The 21121-nt window shown below is 53.0% G+C and overlaps 1 protein-coding gene across 15 annotated transcripts in view; it reads left to right on the plus strand.

Moving 5' to 3' along the window:
* The window catches only part of ANK1 (ankyrin 1), a 207698-nt gene that overhangs the window by 146597 nt on the left and 39980 nt on the right, over nucleotides 1–21121 (plus strand). For 9 of the 15 annotated variants that reach the window (XM_032328988.1, XM_032328990.1, XM_032328991.1 and 6 more), the window contains exons 10-25: nucleotides 1160–1357; nucleotides 2714–2812; nucleotides 3244–3342; nucleotides 3837–3935; nucleotides 4993–5190; nucleotides 5728–5826; nucleotides 6259–6357; nucleotides 10352–10549; nucleotides 12727–12825; nucleotides 14434–14532; nucleotides 14769–14867; nucleotides 16087–16179; nucleotides 16684–16756; nucleotides 17508–17531; nucleotides 18378–18471; nucleotides 19765–19843. In XM_032328988.1, coding sequence (XP_032184879.1) covers nucleotides 1160–1357; nucleotides 2714–2812; nucleotides 3244–3342; nucleotides 3837–3935; nucleotides 4993–5190; nucleotides 5728–5826; nucleotides 6259–6357; nucleotides 10352–10549; nucleotides 12727–12825; nucleotides 14434–14532; nucleotides 14769–14867; nucleotides 16087–16179; nucleotides 16684–16756; nucleotides 17508–17531; nucleotides 18378–18471; nucleotides 19765–19843 — 1749 coding nt within the window. The remainder of the gene's footprint in view (nucleotides 1–1159; nucleotides 1358–2713; nucleotides 2813–3243; nucleotides 3343–3836; nucleotides 3936–4992; nucleotides 5191–5727; nucleotides 5827–6258; nucleotides 6358–10351; nucleotides 10550–12726; nucleotides 12826–14433; nucleotides 14533–14768; nucleotides 14868–16086; nucleotides 16180–16683; nucleotides 16757–17507; nucleotides 17532–18377; nucleotides 18472–19764; nucleotides 19844–21121) is intronic. The other 6 variants (XM_032328989.1, XM_032328993.1, XM_032328994.1 and 3 more) reach the window with 1 other exon arrangement.

The following is a 21121-nucleotide window of genomic DNA, read 5'->3' on the forward strand; positions in this document are numbered from 1 at the left end:
CCTGGTTGTGTGTCTCCCTTGCTGAAAATCTTTTCTTGCTCCCTTTCTGAAAGCTAACATCCCAGTGCCTGAGCTCACAGATTGTCTTGATGCTGCTCCTGCCTCCCCGGAGCCCAGCTCCGTGCCCCCATCAGGCGTTGTCCTCCTGCACCTCTAACTGCATAGGTAGAGCTCCCCAAGTTCCTGAAGGATCGCTGCCTCTGTGATCCAGTCCGCACTGCTCCCTTTGCTAAGAGATTCTTCCTTTTCTGTCTTCCTAGAGAAGTCCTTGCTCTGGGCCACCTCCTCCTGAAAGCCTTTCCTCCCCTTCCTCCCTCCTGGAAACTCTAGCCTCCAGTGGACCTCTGTGCTTTGATCTTGCCTTCCCTGCTGTTATAGCATGGAGTGGCAACAATGTATCTGTTTCCACCTCTTTTGCCTGTGGGTGCACAAGCTTCCTTCTGCCAGGGATTGTGTCTGTTTTCTTTCGTTTCTCCAGAGCTTAACCCATACCTGGTGCTCATTAATCACTTAGTAAATATTTGTTGGATTAATGTGTGAAGGATTGAGTGAAGAGTCTCCTTTGTTTTTAATGTTGGGTTTTTTGTTGTTGTTGTTGTTGTTGTTGTTTTAAGAGATTGCTACCTAAGGAAGAGTGAAAGTCCTTAATGAAGTTGTTCAAGTGATGTGTGTGTGTGTTAGGAGCGCAGAACAGAGGGCTCTAGATCCAAGTTCTATGTTGCGGTCATTCGTTCATTCAAAAGCATATAAATGGAGCGCTTTGTGTGTCTCATGCTCGTATGGGGATTGTGGGGCCTATGAGAGATGGAAGGCACAGTCACTGATCTGAAGAGGCTGCTAAGTATGGAGACACGCACCTGACAAGTTCATTACAGACACAATTCAGCAAATCCATGAGGAGTGTCCGCGTGAGTGGGACAGATAAAGAAAAACCCACAGAAGTCTCGGGTGGTCAGGGAAGGGTTCCTGGAAGAGGTCGGCCTGGCTGGAGCTGGCTTGGAGGATTTGATGAGGTGGAGAGTGTAATCAGAACCCGGCAGGAGCACCGGGGCCACGTGGAAACATTGCGTAGGGAAGAAGGACGTGGCGTCGGAGTCATTGCCTTGAATTTCTGTGTTCATTTCCTCTGCTGCTTCCTTGTTTCTCCCTCTTCTCCCAGAACGGCTTATCCCCCATTCACATGGCGGCTCAGGGAGACCACCTTGACTGTGTCCGACTTCTATTGCAATACAACGCAGAGATAGATGACATCACCTTGGACCATCTGACCCCCCTCCACGTGGCAGCCCACTGCGGCCATCACAGAGTAGCCAAGGTCCTTTTGGATAAAGGAGCCAAACCAAACTCCAGAGCCCTGGTGAGTGGGAGGCTACTAGAGAAGGTGTCAGAGGGGCAAAGGCCAAGGGAAGCAGGACCAGAGCTGCATGGCTGAGCCTGGTGGGAAGGGCACATGTCGGTGACTGGAGGTACCCCCGAGACTAGGGCCTGGAAGGTGGTGGCACCGGCTAGGGCCTGGGGGACATGGCAGCACAGAGGCAGGATGGTAAACTTTCCACTCCCCATTTGGCACCCTGATGACAGACTGAGCTGGGGGGTGAGGGGTGGGTGGGGGGGCGGATCAGGCCCAGGAGACCTCACTAAGAAGCAGTGTCCATGGTATGTGTGTGGATTGGGGCGCCACTCCCTCTAGGCCAGCCTGGGGTTGCAGTACAGTGATCCCTTCTAGGCTGCCTTTTTTATCTACTTTGTTGGCTGAATGGCCTGGGCCGAGCTAAGCACCCCTTCCCCTGCTCACAGGTGTCGAGTTTTCCTAGTGCTGGTATAGAAAGGAGTTCCCACCTAAAGCGAGTTCCCTCCTAGCATGGGAGTCCTCTCCCTCTTGCCCCAGGCCAGGCGTTCCGAGAGCAGGGTCAGGGATCTGGTGGGGCCAGAGCTCTGCACAGACCATGGCCTTGACCGCCATCTCCTCTCTGCCCACTCCCACAGGGCAGACTTCAGAAGACAGGGGAGATTCCAGGTCTTGCAAGGGTGGCTCCTTCATTCAGAAAGCTTTCACTGAGCTCTTGCCACATGCCAGGGATGATTCTGGGATAGCGGGGGCATTTCTCAGCCTCAGCGCTATTGTCATTTTGGGTGTGATATGCCTGGTAGGACGTCTAGCAGCATCCTTGCCCCTCCTCCCACAGGGTTGATCTCCTTCTCCGCTGGTGATGACAATCGGCAGTGTCTCCAGACATTGCCAGATGTCGTGGGGGGTGGGGGAGGGGTGTGACAAAATCCCCTCCCCCACTTGGGGAACCCCGGCCTGTGGGAGTAAAGCCCTCAGAAAAAACAGACAGAAACAAACAAAACTCCCAGCAGAGCTGCTATCCCGAAATCCACTTTACTAAAAATGATCCATGGTTTCAGGGGAAAGGAAACAGGATTTGCTTCACAAAAAATGCTCTTGATTGCCAGTTTCCCCCAAAGGAAACTGAAAACAGCAGGCCCTTTTTGCGCCTCCAAAAATATGATTAATTTAAAAAGAAAAAAGGGTTTATGAACAACTTCTTCAGGAACATGCTTGGTGCGGAAAGTGGGAGCCGCCGGCCTCTCGGGTGACGGGCAGTAGCCGACCATCCAGGCAGGGGCAGCAGGCAGAGGCGGTTTGGGGGCCCCTCGGGCTCATCTTGTAAGTTCCTGCTTGTCTGTCTCCCTATGTGTGGGGCCGCAGAATGGCTTCACCCCCTTACATATCGCCTGCAAGAAGAACCACATCCGTGTCATGGATCTGCTGCTGAAGACGGGGGCCTCCATTGACGCTGTTACTGAGGTAGGAGAACCCCACAGACGGGCAGAGGCTTCCTGCCCGTGGTCTTCCTCCAACAGCTTTCTGGAGAGTTGTTCTTTTTAGCTATGCGGGACTGCAGGACTGCGTGTGTGCGTGCGTGCAGAGTTCAGACTGCTTGAAGGAACACATTGGGTGACTGAGACAAGGGAACGTGTGTCAAGTTTCAGGGAGCTTTCCAAGATCAGATGCATGTTTTTGAGTTGCAAAGCAGACAGAATCACCCTGCAGTGATTTTTTTTTTTTTTTTTCCCTCCAGCCATTACCCTGAAAGCAAACCTATCTCATTGAACTCCCTTTGCTTGGAAAACCATTCTGGAGCCCCTAGAAACAAGAAAGTAGATTCATCTGGCTTTCTCTTCTTTGTAGGAGCAGGAAAGGCTCCTCTGTTCTCATTCCTCTCTTGTGTGTTCCAGTCTGGCTTGACCCCTCTCCATGTGGCCTCCTTCATGGGGCACCTGCCCATCGTGAAGAACCTTCTACAGCGGGAAGCATCACCCAATGTCTCCAACGTGGTAAGCCCGTGGGGAGAGCTCGGAGGGGAGATGAGCTACTGATCCTGAGATCACCTCTCTGGGGAGAGAGCTAGAATTCTCACAGTAGGAGAGCCTTCAGGTTTGGGGAGAATATGTGTAGGTCTTGAGCCGTTCCCAGTTAAATTTGTCACACTTCTGTCAGTCCTAGGAGTTTTCTTTTAGACAATAATTTGGGAACTTCTGTAAGTGTTTCTGGGAAAGCATTTACAGTATTTAACATTCATCAGCTCTGAGGTTTGCTTTTAAAGTATACCTAGAACACACACGCGCGGAAACACACACACACACACACACACCCCACACACACACCAGATGTCAGCAAGCTAAAGGCTAAAGTAGCTGCTTGTTGGAACAACTCCACCTCTTGGACGAAAACCCAACAAGTTACCCCACATTGGCACTTTGGAACTCCATGTGTGTCCTTTTGGAAACTTGGCATGGGTTAACATTTCTTTAATTCTGTGGTTTTACAGAAAGTGGAGACCCCGCTGCACATGGCAGCCAGAGCAGGACACACAGAAGTAGCCAAATACTTGCTCCAGAACAAAGCCAAAGTCAATGCCAAGGCCAAGGTGAGTTCTGGAGGTGGGAAGGATCCTGGGATATAAGCAATTCAAGGGCAGTGAGGAGAAATCCTTCCGTATTAGAGGCCTGTGGCACAAAGGTTCCTTGCCATGGCCACGGGGGTATCCTGAACGCTCAGGTTCTGCTTTGCAGGGGTTCTGAGAAGGCCGGGGGGATGTCTGCATCAGAGCTGTCCTGTTCGTTAGGGTAATGAAGGCCCAAAGAGCGTGGGCGGCCTGCAGCATTTAGGGCGGCCTGCAGCATTTCATGGCCGTCACAGTCATGGTATAAAAAGAGAAGCAAATTTTGGAGAAAATGTTACCACTGAAAACCAGTCAGGAATTACTTGCTCTAAAAAATGGAAGATGCCCCCTTGTTGGAGAAATATTCTCCAGGGATTGGGCGAGTGAGCAGTGAGAATTGCTACTGAATTTGCAAGGCGATTGGCTTTGACCGAGATTGGGTTTTCTACTCTTCCCGTGACAGAGGCTCTGTTTAGAGTTAGAAACATGGTTTGTGTCTGGGCCGCGCACAGGGCCCCTGGCACAGAGACCTTAGCCTTGAACCCCTTCAGCATCAGGGGAGGAGGAGGAGCAAGGGTGGGAAGAAAACGTCACCTCTCCCCTTTAGTGGTTCAGGCTCCCACGGCCCTGTGCAAGCAGAAAGGCCAGTATCCTCTCCCATGTGACTTGGGACACAGGACAAGTGCCTGTTACACTGTATGAAGCATTTAAATACACTGCCTGCTTGATCCTAACCAGAGCCCCGTGAGGTAGATTACTGTTCCCATTTTACAGATGGAAAGGCTGAGCCTTGAGGCCGTTCAATAGAAATAACCAACTTGTAAGAGTACAAGTTAGCAGGGTAGTTGGGAGGATTAAATGAGAGAGCGTACCTGTTTCTGTAACTCAAACGCCTGATTTGAATCCCAGCTCTTCATCTTCCTAGCTGCGTGACCTTGAGAAAGTCACGTACCCTTTCCGGGCCTCACCCGCCTTCTTTGTAAAGTGACTGGATTAAGAAACCTTAGTATTCCCTGTTCTTTGTTTTCCCTTTGGGTTCCAGGATGACCAGACCCCGCTTTACTGCGCGGCTCGCATCGGTCACGTAAACATGGTGAAGCTTCTGCTAGAAAATAATGCCAATCCCAACCTGGCCACCACTGCCGGGCACACTCCCCTGCACGTCGCAGCCCGGGAGGGCCATGTGGAGACGGCCCTGGCCCTTCTGGAAAAGGAAGCATCCCAGGCATGCATGACCAAGGTACAGCCTCCTTCCTCCGGTTCTCGAGAGGCAACTGGCTAGTCACCGCTGGGCCTGGGGTGTGGGACGGGCGTTCCGGCCTGGTTCTCCTGATGCTGAAAGCAGCTGGGAGGACCAGCACCCCTAGACTGGCCACCCTCTGTGAGCCCAGTGGGCTGTCCTTCCCTAGAAAGTTGGTAAAACTGTCATTTCTCATCTACCCAACAAGCCTTCATCCCTTTATCATGGGCCAGCTTTTAGCTCTAGACAAATCAGGTTCCAGAATATGAGAAGGACTAAGCCTTGCCCTCCACTAGCTCGCAGTGGAGGTGGTTTTACAGGTCATCACTAGCCATGCAGGTGGTAGGTGGGAGAGGAAATCTGCTGATTTCTGGGGCCTTGGCCTCGGGGAGAGATTGGGATGGCCTTTACGTGCTTGGTGTCTCCATGCCGGTGAGGGTGGGATGTCTCCTTTGCCACGGGCTCTTGCTCTCTGCGGGGACAGCTTTCTCGCCACCCCCCCCGACCCCCGTTCTGACGGCCTGTGTTTCTCCTCAGAAAGGATTTACCCCTCTCCATGTGGCGGCTAAGTATGGGAAGGTTAGAGTGGCCGAGCTGCTGCTAGAGCGGGACGCACATCCCAACGCTGCCGGCAAAGTGAGTTTGAACTTCTCTCCCTCTCTCAGCGCTGAGGCCAGAGCAAAGGGTACACTCCACGGCTTGCGCCTCTTGTGTCCGTCTTCTGAATGGGCGGCCCTCTGGGGGGAAGGGGCCGTGGCAGGACTGTCTTTCTGACAAAGGTCTGGTGCTCTTAGAAAAGCCTGGTGGCCTTCTCTGAGCCGGGGTATAGGTGGTGCTGCTACCCGCCCCAACCCCGGCCCTGCAGAACAATGCGGGGGCCCCCAGGTCTGGCAGGGTATGCTCCTGAGTGACTTCAGATCGAGACTGGGTTTGGAAGGACTTCTAACCAGATCGTATGATGTATAAAAGAATATATACAGAGCCCGAGACGGTGCTGCTGATAACCGAAGGGAATGTGGAAAAGCCAGCTGAGCGAACGCTGTTGTCTCTGTGGTCTTGTCCCTGCAGAATGGCTTGACTCCCCTGCACGTGGCCGTCCATCACAACCACCTGGACATCGTCCGGCTGCTGCTTCCCCGGGGCGGCTCCCCGCACAGCCCGGCTTGGGTAAGGCTGGCCCTGGTCCACACGCCGGGGGCTCTAGCCCCAGACCTGCTCCGAGCCTGGGGCCCCTGCAGGGCAGGTCCCCGCAGCCGCCCCCATTGGGAATGGCTGTTCCAGGAGCGGCTGGAGGGCTTTCATGTTTTGCTTGTATTTCTACCTCTGAGATCTCGCCTCCTTCCCACAAACGTTACCTGCAGTAACTGCTGCTATTTGGAGATGGGGAGCGAGGTAGGACGTGGGTAACACTTCTCAGCAGCAGGTTACTTCACAGAGGTGGGATTCATGTGACACAACATTTGGGTTCCCCAAACCACAGCATGTGAGCCGAGCTCTGTCAGCCGAGTCCTGGCAGCTGGCTGTCCAAGGTCAGCGTGTCTAGGCATCTCCGGGGCTGGCAGGCCCTGCTGTCAGGTTCGGACTCCATTTGGTGCTGGCAGCAGAATGGCCCCAGTCTGAGTAGCCAGGGGGAACCTGCCAGAACCTTGAAGCAGGGGGGGCCTGTTTCAAGTGGGAATAGTCACCCCCAAATGCATTTCCTTTATGAGTTCAGACTTGGAATTCGAGGTGTTTTTGTAACAAGGCACACCCACGTATATATGACCTGGTGGACATGAGGCTGGTGTGCTCGCCCCTGAAGGACGCTGCCCTGGGGAGCAGGTTCATTGCCTTTCAGGGGAACCAAGTAAAGGGAGTTGACTGGGCTTTCTTATGTAAGATCAGACTTGCAGTGGGGGGGGCCCTAGTACAAGGTGAAGGGATAAAGCTGGACGTGGGGTTCATTTTGGGGGACAGGCTGCCCTGTGTGGGACCAGAGAGTGGGCTGAGTTAGTCTGGGAGGGGAGGGGGCTGATAGCCAGCAGGGGAGGAAGGGGGAGGAGAGAAGGCAGAACTCAGACACTATGATCCCTGTCCTTGCTTGGGGAGCTCCCTACAGGGCAGCCAAGACTCAGAAAACCAGCAGGGAGAACACACCCCAGCACTCAGCCTTGTGGCAGGGGGAGCCTGGGGCGGGGGAGGGGGGATGGGGGGGTTGGTGTGTGATGACAGCTGACACGTGCTGACTTCAGTGGGAACACAGCCCAAGTCAGGGGGGATATCAGCTCGGGCCTTCAGTTTGTCTTCCCTCCTCAGAACGGATGCTCATCTGAATTTTCCAGCATCACTCTGCCGGAGACACAGCATCTCCCAGACACCTCTGTCTCCTTGGGCTCCTGTCCCCGCGGTTGTAGCAAGCCCACGTCACTGTGTAGACAGAGCACGCGGCCCTGCTAAGATGTGGCTTACTCCTGCCTCTAAAAATAAAGAGCCGGACTCCCCGCCTCCGCACTCCCCTCCTTATATAAAAGAAACTGGAGCCAGGTTCATGGTATTTAAAGAGAACCTTCTCCGAGTACAAACCTTGTACAGATGGGGTTTGTTTCCATGGCAAAAAATAGTTTCCCAAGGAGTCTGGCAATTTTGTAGAATTTCACATGCAAATCTCTGTGCACCCAAACCAAACCCTCCCCCTTCTAATTTTGATGCTAATGTTTTAACATTTAGGCAGATTTCTTTCCAGCATGTATGCTTCAGGATGAGCTCATTTCCTTGGGGAAGTAGACCTTTTCAGGGCACACAGCTCTCCCTAACCTCTCTGCCCAGTCGCCCCTTGTCCTTGTCACCTACAGAAGGTCATTCATTCCCTTTAATCCTGCTTTTTGGGAAGTGCAGAGGGGGTAGTCTCTGTTCTGAGACTGCCAGCTGCTTCTGTATGTCAGTTTTAACCCAGGGTCACCTTGCCAGGACTGGGTGCTGCTTTTGCCAGTGCGGACGCCCACAGCTGCCCAAGGGACCTGGACGGCTGATTATGCTGCCGTGAGGTTCCTGCCACTTGCTCCAGGTCCTCCCTTTGTCAAAACAGGTCTGAATAACCGTTGCTTTCGTGCTGTGGGTGCTTGCTACAGACTGGGCACCGGCTAGAGCTTCAGCTACCCCTGCCCCCAGTTCCTCCTGTGGACAGCACTGAGAAGCAGGCGTTTGCTGATGCTTCCCTTACAGAGAGAGTGACCTCCTTTTGGGGAGGATTCCAAATCTCAGGTTCCAGCCAGCCAGCCACACCTCTTTCTTTGCTCTCTGTTGATACAACCCAAACATTATTTTATGGAGTGAACATTAGAAACAAAATGTTGATCTCGTTATGGGAACACAGCTGAAAAAGAATGTATTCTCATTTTTTTTTTTTTAAAAGAACACTCGAATCAGGTTACATAATTATTCAAAGGAAATTATTTTTTTTTATTCAATTTAATTCTTGGGGTAAATTAACAACTTTCCATTTCCCCACAAAATCCACTTTTTTGAGTGGCTCTTCCCCTGTCCTCTGATGCTATAAAGCTGAAATGTTCCTATACCGTCAGACCCCTTTTTTCCTCTTTCCTATTCCCGATCAGTGATCCTGGAAGAATCAGAAACGTTGGTTTGCACGGTCTGACAGAGGTTGGCGGGGAGGTTACGTTCTCTGGGGTAATCTGGAGAATGCCGGCCAAGGTGGGGAGACCAGATGTCTTATGTCATGCGCTCTGGGATTGGCCGGCATGTGCTTTTGAAAGTCGTGGGTCCTGCTCAGAGGTCCTCAGGCCTGGCCTCTCTTCTAGGCCTGAATGTTAGCAGCGGCCAAAATGTGGTCCCTGGTTCAGCAGCCTCAGCCTCCCCTGGAAACTTGTGAGAAATGCAGAATTTGGGGCCTCCCTAGAACTTCTGAGTTAGAATCTATGTTTGAGCAAGATCTCAAGTGTGTTGTGTCCACATTGTGGTTTGAGAAGCACTCTTCCCGCCGAAAGAGCCTCAGCCCTGGGATCTGAAGCCTGCGTGGGTTTCCTGTTGTTCATTTACTAGGTGACATTAAGTAAGGTACTTAACCTCCCCAGGAGTTGACCTCTTTAGCCACAAAATGAGATAATTAACAAAAATGCCTGCTTTACCTGCTGTATGAGGAACCACGTAGGCAAAAGGGCTTTTCAACAGTGATGACCAAAGCAGCTTCATCTGTCTGCAGCAGGACGAGGAGCTTTCCCTGGAATGTAAACCCATGTACTGCTTCCTTCACTGGGAAAGTCTTCCTACTGGGGCGGGGGGGCGGCTGAATAAACAGTATGTGGTGTCATAGTCATTTACTCTGGACCAGGCTCCTTCATCTTGTCATGGCCTTGGACGTCTTGTAAACCAGTTCACGGCAAAACCATACGCAGGTTTATTACTTTTATATTTTTATTTTGGAAGGCACCTTCACATAGACTATCCTATTTTATCCATCCAATAGCTGCAAGAAAAGAACAAGTCAGATGTCATTATCCGCTCTCAATGCCTTTTAAAAAGACAGAAGGATGTCTGGAGGTCACTGGCTCTCCAGTCACCCAGCTAGTTAGCGCGGAAGGAGGGCTGATGCCAGAGTCTCGGGTTCCTTGCTGGGGACACCTGTCCTTAAACCAGCAGCCCCGGCCCACAAGCCCAGGGGGAGCCTGGGGCCTGTTGCACAGGGAGAGAAGAGGGCTCTGATCCTTTTTCTTCCTGAAATGTCTGGGGCAGGGTGCCTGGGTGCGGGGAGGGTGGGGAATGGTTCTTGCAGGCAAGAGCCTTTCATCGACTTGCCCAGACTTCCAGTTCTTCTCTGAGCTGCCTGCTCGAGTCCTAGCTTTTCTGGTAGCGGAGCACAACCTTCAGAGCAGTCTGTCGGAGCTTGAACACAGAAAACAGGGAGTGAGGGGAGGCCCAAGACATTTGCTGGCTGGGGGGGTGGTGTGGATTCCCTGAAAAGGGTCTCTGAATCAAAGGGATTTGGTTGGTTGGTTGGTTGACTTTAACTGCTCTCCTTGGTGACTCCAGCTCTGCTCCGCGGGTGTCCAGCCAGCCAAGAAGCTGGCCTCGCCCCCCCTCCGAGGAGGGGACATTTCAGGCGTGTGCTCATTCTTGTCCGCCCAGCATGCTTGTAACCTGCCTCCCGGTGCTGCTTCTGTTGCAGAATGGCTACACCCCTTTGCACATTGCGGCCAAGCAGAACCAGATGGAGGTGGCCCGCAGTCTGCTGCAGTATGGGGGGTCGGCGAACGCTGAGTCGGTGCAAGGCGTGACCCCCCTCCACCTGGCCGCCCAGGAGGGTCACGCGGAGATGGTGGCTCTGCTACTTTCGAAACAAGCCAATGGCAATCTGGGGAACAAGGTAAACACGGCTTCCCAGAATGACCCTGTCATCTTGGTAATGTCCTCGTAGTCGCTAACCAGATGTTCTCTCTGAATATTGAGCACCTACTGTGTGCTCAGGTTCTGAGTTAAGTGGGATGTGTGTAGGCTTTATCTCAGTTTTATAAATGAATAAACGGGGTCAGGAAGTTTGCTCACTCCCCAGGTTGCATGACTCCCAGACTACCTGATACTAGAGCCTTTTCTAGAGAGATTGACTCAAGGGTCTGCAAAAAGATTACTGTTAAAATCCATAGTACACTTTCCCAGATAGAGGCCAGTGTCTACCTTCAGGAATATAGTAAGTAATCTGGAACTAAATATTCTTCATTTCTTTTTTGGGGGGTGGGTACTAAATATTCTTTTTCTGTGGGGGAATATTTTTAAGTGCCCACCCGTATGCTAAACTAGCAGTTCCCACCCCAGGGACTGTTGGTGGGGGAGTACGGGTCCTTCCAAGCCTGCGCACAGCATTTTGGGAGAACGGGGCGCACGAGCATTTTCCTAGATGAGCTCGTCCTCGTTTTTCTCAGCTTCTCAAAGGAATGTGAGACCCCAGGAAGACCAAAAATCACTTATTTTTTTAAAAGAATGGTTTTATTGAAATATAATTTACACACAATAAAATTCATCCTTTTGACCTGTCCTGTTCGGTGGTTTTTAACGTATTTCAGAATTAGGCCATCATCACCACTATCTAGTTCCAGAACACTTTCTTCGCCCCACAAAGAAGCCTCATTACCCGTTGGCAGCCACTCCCCATTTCCCCCAAACCCCTCAGTCCCCACCAAATGCTAATCTGCCACCTCTTTGAATTGGCCCATTCTGGACACTGCATATCATGAACCAATACGAGGAGACATTTCTTTAGATGATAAGGGAACGGTTTTGGAAGGCAGGCATTTTAAGGGTAAGCAGATCTGTTAAAACCCTGTAGATCCATCAGCTCTTTCTGCACAGGTTTAGACAGGCCACCCCCCAGAGGGAACTGTCAGGGCGGACCGTGACAATGGATTTGGTGCTTGGTTTCTTGCTTGCGCCATGCCGTTTCATGCAGGCTCTGTGAGGAGCCGTGAGGGTGATGGCGATTCCCCACACTGGAGATGCCCTCACTCATCCTCACGCCACCTCACACGTGGCGAATTATCGTGTTATCCTAAGAGTCAGGCAGGGCGCCCAGAGACTTGTGACTGAGGTAGGACTCTTCCCTGCCACCCACCCGGCTGCTCAGGCCTCAGCTGGGGACAGCTCCTGCTCACAGGCCTCCGGGTGACTGACAGGAACGTGCAGAAGGCCAAGGAGGGTGAGGAGGGCGAGGGGAGTCTCTGGAGAGGGGACGGGTCCTGCCCCCTGCCTCTGACTGAAGAATATCATAGCTCTGTTTGCCTCATCGTGAGGGGAGTGTATCGAGCAGGGTGCAGGGGAGAGACATTCTGGTGTGAGTGTGCACGTACCGGGCCTTGTCTCTGGTGCATCTTTATCCTCCTGAGAAAGGTGTGTGAGAACTCCCAAGAATCTGGTGCTGTCAGGGTCGGCAGGATCACCCATTCTGTGACAGCGCAACGCGGGCTGTGAGGGGCTAGTCACATTTAAATGGCACATGGTGCTTTCCAGTGTGTTTTATCTGTGTTTTCTCACAGGGACCTTACAGGTCAGGGATAGACTCTATTTTCGAGATAAGGAAAGCTGGGTCTGGAGCTCATCTCAAATCAGGGAAGTAGAGAATGTTATAAATGGAAAGTTCCGTAAACTTTATCTAGTTCAGAGGTCAGCAGGTGAGGGCCCATGGGCCAAAACCGGCCCACTACTTGTTGGTATAAATAAAGTTTTATCAGAACATAGCCGTGCCTGCTTTCCTGTTGGCCATAGCTGCTTTCTCACTATTACTGGTAGAGTTGGGTAGTTGTGAGAGAGACCTAAGCCTAGAATACTGACCATCTGGCCCTCAGCAGGAAACGTTGCTGACCTCTAATTTAGCTAAACCGCCTCATTTTTAAAGATAAGGATATGTGGCCCAGAGCCGGAAGAGCTCCGTCCCAGGTCACACAGCTGTTTGGGGGCCACGCAGCCGTGTTGGGGTCCTAGCCTCAGTGCTCTTCCATGGTGGCCCGGGATCCTTTACTGAACACAAGGTGATGAACCTCTTTTTCTTTCCAGAGTGGACTCACCCCCCTCCATCTGGTAGCACAAGAAGGCCACGTTCCAGTGGCAGATGTGCTCATCAAACACGGTGTCACAGTGGACGCCACCACCCGGGTAAGGCAGCCAGCCCGTGCCTATGTCCCTGTGGGCTTGCCCTCTCTGACCCCCGCCCCCGTGCATGCCCCTCATCCTGCCTGGCGCCAGCCTCCCTCCCACATCAGGGGTGGCCCGTTCACAGAGCTTTGAGACCCCAAGGGCTCAGCAGCCCATTCTTCTCTGCCACTTCCCAGGGTGGTGGTGAGGGCTGGAGACACCAATCCCAGTGAGCTTATTTTCCGGTGGGGAACTCCAAAGTTTGCTTAGACCTTTGAACCTCTATAGTGAGAAACTAAAAGGAACATTTAATCATGATTCTTTGACCTATCCTACAAGAACAGCAGGTCAAAATGTCAGGCTTGCGTGGATTTGCTTGGAAATTCAGCACCTTTTATTCCAGCAGTTAGTTAAATTAGGAGCTCGACTCTGTGTGAACCACTTCTTTGTGTGAGGAGCTCTGTGGGGCAGCTGAGGATAACGGAAAGCACAACACACAGTGGGGGGTGGGGACCCCGCCTGGAGGACCCTCAGTCCAGTGTGGAGGGGACAGTAGGAGACTGGGAGGGACTGCGGGTCAACCATGTGATGCTGAAGTCTCTTTGAGAAAGATCTAGCAGCTCCTTGATTCCCAACTGTCTGCAGCTTCCCCAAGAATCTGTTTAAAACCCCACAACATGCTGGATCTTAGAGGCTTTTGTGATCTTTTGGGGTCCTGCATGAGAGATCCAATACTGTCAGTTAGAATTGGGGATCCCAGGGTCTGTTTCAAGATGGTTTCTGGGATCTGGCACCAGCAACCTGGGGACACTTAGGGCATAAGGGCTCAGGGAACATTGGCTTGTCTGCTCTTAGGGAAGCACCCAACCATTCAGCAAAACGGATTCCTTGAAAATGAGCTCCTTCACAGCCTGGGCTCCAGTCAGTCAGTAAATACCCCGAAGCTGCTTGTTTCAGGCAATGACCAGTTCCTATAAATTCCATTCCATTACAACTCAGTAACCTGGACAGGCTTTGTGGGGTTTTCGGATAGCGGGATCTCACCTTTCTAGTGGAAATAAGTATGCTCTTGTCCGAGTTCGCAACAACCTCTGTGCGACCGTGTGTCCCCCCCGGCCCCCCTCCCCAGTGGACGGCCCGATGGCAGCTCTCTCCCTCTGGACTGATGTCCCCTGGCTCCTGTTACCTGTTGCTCCCCGGCTTTGCCTGCTGCCTCCTCACACCTCTTCTCTGTCTCTCCCTCTACACGCTGCCTTGGATTGTGGGCCCCACTTTTTCTCTCTACGTTCATTCTTGTCCAGGATTTCCACGTCACACGGACGTCTTCTCACCTAGACCTCCTCATGGGGCTCAGGGTCCGTTTTCCAGTCGTCTACTTGGCATCTACACTTGGCACTCCCAGGCATCTCAGACTTCATTTGCCTGAAACCAAGCCCTGTTCCTTCCCAGGCAGTGGTTTCCGGCAGCACGGCTCGCACCTTGTGGCAGCTGCCAGCCTTCCAGTGGGCTTCCCTGGCCATCCTCCCCTTTAAGGAGCCGTTCTAAGGATGGCAGTAATGCCCAGCCACGGTGGCTCTGGGGATGCCCGGCAGCCCCCCTGCTCCCTCATCCTCACTGCTTGCTTTTCAGATGGGTTATACTCCACTCCACGTGGCCAGTCATTATGGAAATATCAAGCTGGTGAAGTTTCTGCTGCAGCACCAGGCAGACGTCAATGCCAAAACTAAGGTATGGGAACACTGGAAAACCAACCTCTATACTTCTTAAGTGCCAAATTAGGTGCAGTCAGAGTTATTCTGGGTGTGCCTGGGGCTCTGCCACAACATTAAGCTTTGACCTGTGAGGCAGAAATAGGGAAAATCCATGTTTTAGTGGGTTGCACCTGGAAGACAGCTCTGTAGTATGGGGGAAGTTCTTTCTCTCATAGTTAGTTTATCCTGCCAAAATGTCACCTCGCTTTACAGCAAGGATACAGTCCTTTGCACCAGGCGGCCCAGCAAGGACATACAGACATTGTGACCCTGCTTCTCAAAAATGGTGCTTCCCCAAACGAGGTCAGCTCGGTAAGTACACACCAATTTCCTCAGTTTGGAAAACCACTTTCACGGGCGGCTCTGGGAGACCCCTGTTAACCACAGAGGTTCAGCCTCACCTTACTGCCCATCTGGGGCCTGGACGAGCTGAAGAGAACTGTAGGTTCTAGTGAACTGTGGGTTTTCTTTTCTTTTCTTTTCTTTTCTTTTCTTTTCTTTTCTTTTAATTTTCTTTATTTGAGAGAGAGCATGAGTTGGGGGAGGGGCAGAGAGAAGGAGAAGCAGACCTGAACTGAGAACCCCGAGATCATAACTTGAGCAGAAGGCAGACACTTAAGCAACTGAACCACCCAGGCGCCCCTGTAGGGTATCCTTTGAAGTACCATTTACCTTTTACCTTAATTTCAACATTACCTTTGAAACTCTTCGCGTACTATTTGAAGCTGCTGTCAGTATAGTACGTGTGAGCACAACCAAATGTCTCGGGTGGGTTCCTGTTGTTTGGGGGCTTCAGGGTGGTCTTTGGTGTCGTGATCATAGTTAAGTAAGGCTTCCTCAACCGACACCACGAAGGCTTTTCTAGATCTTCCCCATGGCCACTTCTAGCTCTGAAAGCGTATGGACCTTTGATTGGAAATGTGGCTGGGACTCAAGAACTCAAAAGGAAAATAAAGCTTCAACATCAGTTTACTTCCACGCAGCTCTGTCTCTTCAAATCAGAGTGAAAATATTCCCCTCCCCTGTTTCTGGTGATTGTGATTTCTGATTGGCCTGAACAGTTCACTGAAGTGTGTATGGGTTATTTTAACTATTTTAACGCTCAGACACTGGCACCCAAATACCCAGTGCTGGGAGCAGTGAGAAGCATTGCTCTTCATGTTGGTATTCCAGAATCTTCCAGAACTGCATATGGTGCCTTCTGGACCCATTCCTTCCTGATGGTTTGGTCCCCCCTTGGCAGTTCGGGGCAGGTCCTGGCAAGACATCCCCTGTTCTCATTTCAAAACTCCCTGATTTAAAGGATCACTTTTCTTTCTTCTGCACGGGTCTTTGCAAGCCTGGTTGCTGACACCTATCTGAGCTCACACACGCGCAGGGGCCTTGCTCTGGGCTCTGAGGCACACAGCGCTTCCACCTAGACCCTTCCAACCAAGGAGAACGGGAGTGTGGTCTGTGCAAAAAGGGCAGGGCTTGCCCCCAGGAGTCCCTTCCTTGTCTGATCCCGCCCTCTCTCTGTTGTCTTCCCCAGAATGGAACCACACCTCTGGCAATAGCCAAGCGCTTGGGCTACATATCTGTCACCGACGTGCTCAAGGTTGTCACGGATGAGCCCAGTTTTGTGGTATGTCATCATCTCCACTGCACCCGCACCGCTCCCCCGGACACACGCGGCCTGACAGACAGGGCGCCCGTGTGGGTTATTCCCGGAAGAGGGAAGAGGAGCGCATTCTGGGGACAGGGCAGGAAGCCCCAGGCCAGCGTGGGACGGGGACGGGGTCGGGAACGGGGGGGGGGGGGGGGGGGGGGGGGGGGGGGGGGGGTCCTCCATCACGCGGGGTTGTGCTGCCACCTAGTGGCCAGAAGAGTTAGGGCTGTGAGCGGACTGAGGGGGCAAAAGGCAAGGTGGTTCAGGAAAAGAGAGGGGGATGGGGGAAGCTGGTGGTGCCTGTTTGTGCCCTCGCCAGACATCAGCTGTCAAGCAGAGGGCAAAGACGAACCTCCTTTCCCACCTCCTTCCTGCCTCCACAGTCATAACCCAGCAATTAAGTCTTCGGTAGTTCAGCTGGGTCACTGACAGGGCCCACTGTTCTGCCTGGGTTCTAGTCTCTGCTTTTTCTCAATTTAGTTAACCAGTGACAAGCATCGGCTGAGTTTCCCTGAGACGGTAGATGAGATCCTGGATGTCTCTGAAGATGAAGGTAAAGTCTGGGATTAACAAAAAGGGTCGGGGGACAAGTCAGACTGAAGGGAGCACGGTGAGCAGGTGAGCCCTCCTCACTGGGGGCTTCAGGCTACCTGCCCCACCGCACACCCTCGGTCTGCCGGTTGGTATCAAAGCCAGAGAGAACCGCTTTTTAACGATGGTGACTGTTACCAAAAATCCTCCTTTAGTGTAACTTGAGGAGAAGCAACAACTGACATCTTGGAGATTAAAATATGAAATTCCGTGAAGTTTCATAAAAAATATGTGTTTATGTATGTAATACATGGGGTACAATTCCATTCAGATCAACTCTCAGACTGTAAAGAACTGCGATAAAATTTTGCCTGAGATTTTCCTTGTGCTTTGAACCAATGACAAGCTATTCGTTTAAATTCTGTAAGAATGTTTTCTTAGGACGCTACTCTTCTGACCCCTCATGGGTCAGTAAGCTTTGGAGTGTATCCGTTTTATGGAATGAGTAGCGTTTCAGCTTCTGTGGCCCACAGAGTGCTTGTGGTATTTTTTTCCTGCCCCACATAAGCCCATCTCCTCACGGAAGTCTGAGGGGACCCCTTGTGATGTAAAATCAGTGGGGTCGGTCTGGATTCGCCCTCCAGCCCCTGGCGATATAACCCTGTCGTGGAGATGATTAAGGCCCCCGTTGCGTCCCCTTTAATGATATGCCTCTTGACTTAACTGACTTCAATCCTGTCCTTTCTTAAACTTGGCTCTTCTTTGCTTTCCAGGAACTGCTCATATAACTATAATGGGTATGAAACACTTTCTGTTCCCTGTGGCCCTTTCTCACGACTGCATTCCACCCTAAACAATCCCAGCTCTCACTAATCCATTCCTGCTTTCCACCCTCCTCTGATGGCTAACAGTCTGGAGCCAGGAGCTTGACTCTAACAGGAGATATACACCCGTAAGATCCATGCCCAGGCGGGTGGCTCCCGCCTGTCCATTTCCGTGTCTGTGCCCATGCCACCGTGTCCGTGATCATGACTGCATGAGCCGTTCTTCCATTCTGTCAGCTCCAGATCCCAGAGCCGGGCCACCCACCACCAAGTGACAGGAAGTGACACTGCAAGGTCGAGGGCTCCCACTCCTGTCCCAGCAAGGAGAGAGAAACAAAGAGGCAGTGTGCCCTGCAGACGTAGCTTAAATCTCTTTGGAAGGGACTTAGGAAATAATGAGGTTTTGGCTGCCGTGATTGCCAAGAACCCGAGAGCCCTTCAGAATGGACAGGTCCAGTCCCACCATAGCTGATCCTTTCCTAGCCTGCTGTGTGGCAAAGGACAGAATCGAATCTTTCCTTGGTGTCTGCGCACCCTGCGAGGGCAGCTGTGAGGGGCACCTTGTCAAGCCAAGAAAGTCCTTTCTGGGCTGTGTTTTTTGTCTTCCACAAAGCCTGGTATAGACTAAGTGGTTAGGCGCCCTGGCTGCCCTGCCCCGTGCCCCGGGGCTGGAGGAACAGGCCTGGCCGAAGACACGGTCAGTGGTCCCCTTGGAGCAGCAGGGACCAGCACGGAGAGGAGGAGCGGGAGAGAGCTTTTTTTAAAAAAAAAAAGTGGAGCTCTCCCTCCGGTGCCTCACGACAGCATGTGTGATTTCAGGGGAGGAACTCATCTCCAAGGCCGAGAGGCAGGATTCCAGGGACATAGACGAAGAGAAGGAGCTGCTGGACTTCGTGCCGAAGCTGGACCAAGCGTAAGGAGCGCGCGTAGCGTGGACGCGCAGGTCGAGCCCTGGGACCCAGGAGTGGGACTCCTGACCGCGTGCCCTGGACAGGGACAGGGACAGGGACAGGATGCTGGGGCGGTCAGACTGGGAAGCCAGATGCTTAGGATCAGCAAGCTCTGTGCCTCGATGGCCAGTCAGGGACACGGAAACCCGCCCAGCAGTGTGTCCCTTCCTCTTCTGGGCCCTGCTCCAGTCAGGGACACGGAAACCCGCCCAGCAGTGTGTCCCTTCCTCTTCCGGCCCTGCTCCCAGTCAGCGACACAGAAACCCGTCCAGCAGTGTGTCCCTTCCTCTTCTGGGCCCTGCTCCAGTCAGGGACACGGAAACCCGCCCAGCAGTGTGTCCCTTCCTCTTCCGGGCCTGCTCCCAGCCTTCTTCCTCCCCCTCTCGGACCCCTGCTCACAGCCCCTTTTTCTCCTGCACCTCCAGTTTCCCACCAGAAATGTCCCCTGAGGAAAGTTCACATTCACAGAGGTGGCCAGGCTAAGCTCACACGCTGACCACGTCCCTCTGTCACCATGGTGCCCTAGGGAGGCCCACCGAGGGTTTGTGTCTTCCTGGAACACACCCCCTGCCCCCGCTGGGGGTGCTGGGAGTTATTCCCATGTGGGTCCTTCAGCACAGGGAGGCCTGGAGAACAGCTCTGTAGAAACACGGAGTCCTTCCTGGGAGTTTTCTGAAAAGACGATATTTGCTGGCCTAGTCCATGGCTTCTACTCAATAGGGCAGGGGGCCAGCGGGAAGTGAAACCCCCAGAATAGTTAGTCCATTAGTATTTACTGCAAAAATAGGAATCTCAGAACTCAACACCATGAGTATTGACCACATGCCAGCTAGGACGAAACACGAGACTCGGTCCAACATAAACAATTGACCCATTTATTTGGTGGGATCACCGCACGCACACCTGGAGAATGAGCTGTCCAAGCCAGTCAGAGCGAGGGACCTCCCTGCAAGGGCTCTGAGGCTGGGAACAGGAGATAAGTGTGAGCGAGGGCTTCAGGCAGGAGGCAGCCTTGTCGCTTGGCCTGCAAAGGACAGCTGGGCCCCGGGGAGAGGCTCTGAGGCGAGGGGAAGAGGCCGGTCCGTGCGAGTGGATGAGTAGTATGGCCTGTGTGGTGGGCTCTTTGGGGTGCGGCATGGGGGGCGGTGGGGGGAGAGGTTATTGGGGGGTACAGAGCGGTTTTGTGAGGCCTCCCACTAAGTGGGGGCCACGTAGAAGGGTCATCCCTCTGACTTCCCAATGTTCTGGGCGTATAGGGTAGAATCACCAGCCATCCCTAAGATCCCCTGTGTCACACCTGAGACTGTGGTGATCAGAGCGGAAGAGCCGGAACAGGTAAGAAGCACCTTTTCTCTTCCTTCCCATCTGCAGAGAGCGGGTACCCGGGACAGTGATGGTTTTGAGACGACCTGCAGTATGACGGGAACTATGCATTCAGAGGCCCGTGGCCCTTACCGGGCTCTCAGATCCCTCAGATCCTTGCTTCCACGGGCTGCTTGCTGACCGCCGTCCTGCCCGAGTTCTTATCCCAGATATGAATGATAGGAGCCTCTGAGAGCCCAAGAGTGTGTGAAACACGCTCGTTCAGTCACGAGCGAGGCTGAGAATTGACGCCAAAAATTCTGGCTCTGAAGCCTGTGCTATCCGGGCCACAGCCCCCACCCCCCGCCCCCCTGATGCACAGGCTCGGCGTCCCTGGGGCAGCAGGTCACAGTGCTAGAGAGGCAGCCGTGGCCGAACTGCCGGCACAGTCGTAGGCCTCCTCTCCTTCGCATCCGTTAGAAAGGGGTCAGTCTCTGCCTCCCCTGCCTCAAGGGATTATTGGGAGCTGATACAGACAGGAAGGGACATCAGAGAGTGCCCCCCGGGGACGGTTCGTCGTCATAATCCCCGACTTGGTGGCTTCCCTCGATGCCACCTGAATTTGTCCCAGGAAACAGCAGGGTGGTTTCAAACAATTTAATTCCCCTTGATTTAATCATAGGTTGTTTGGCACCTTTTTTGTTTTTTCTCTGCCACGGCAAGGGGGTTTTCTAGAATAAAAAGCAGAGTGGCGTTTGGAGGTTGGAGTGGGTTGCCCTAAGACCGGGTAACTGAGCTGGGCATGGCCCGTCTTCCAGCCACGGCCGGTCTTGGCCTCTGCCACCCGGCAGTAGCCACAGCCCCAGACAAAGTTGGCGTGCGGGGACAAGGAAGCTATAAAGCTGTCCAGTCAGCCATTCCATGCTAGTGTGTGTCACAGAGCTGTGATGCTGACGTCACTCACGGGGAGGGATTTGGGAGGTGGGATCAGCTATGGCCCTGGCCCAGCTCTGACCTATTCCCTGATGCTGCCAAAGATAACGACGAGAAAGTCCCCGAGTTGACCTGTGTCCTGCTGTTCTGTGACCAACCCACTCTCCTCAGCTCCTTGCTAAATCATGAGCTCAAGCCAGTGGGTATAGCTGGATTCCTACTCTGTGCCCTGCTCCGGGCTTGATGTGAGAGCCGTGCGACCACGCCCACCCCCTAGGAGCAGATGGGCCAGTGGGAAGGGTGGGCTCGGACACAGGGCGTGCAGGAAGAATCCCTGTCCCGGTGCTCGATCGTGCTGCATGAAGCCTTCTGGGTTAG

Source organism: Mustela erminea, chromosome 21 (assembly GCF_009829155.1).
Source record: "Mustela erminea isolate mMusErm1 chromosome 21, mMusErm1.Pri, whole genome shotgun sequence".
In the NCBI taxonomy this organism is placed as follows: Eukaryota; Metazoa; Chordata; class Mammalia; order Carnivora; family Mustelidae; genus Mustela; species Mustela erminea.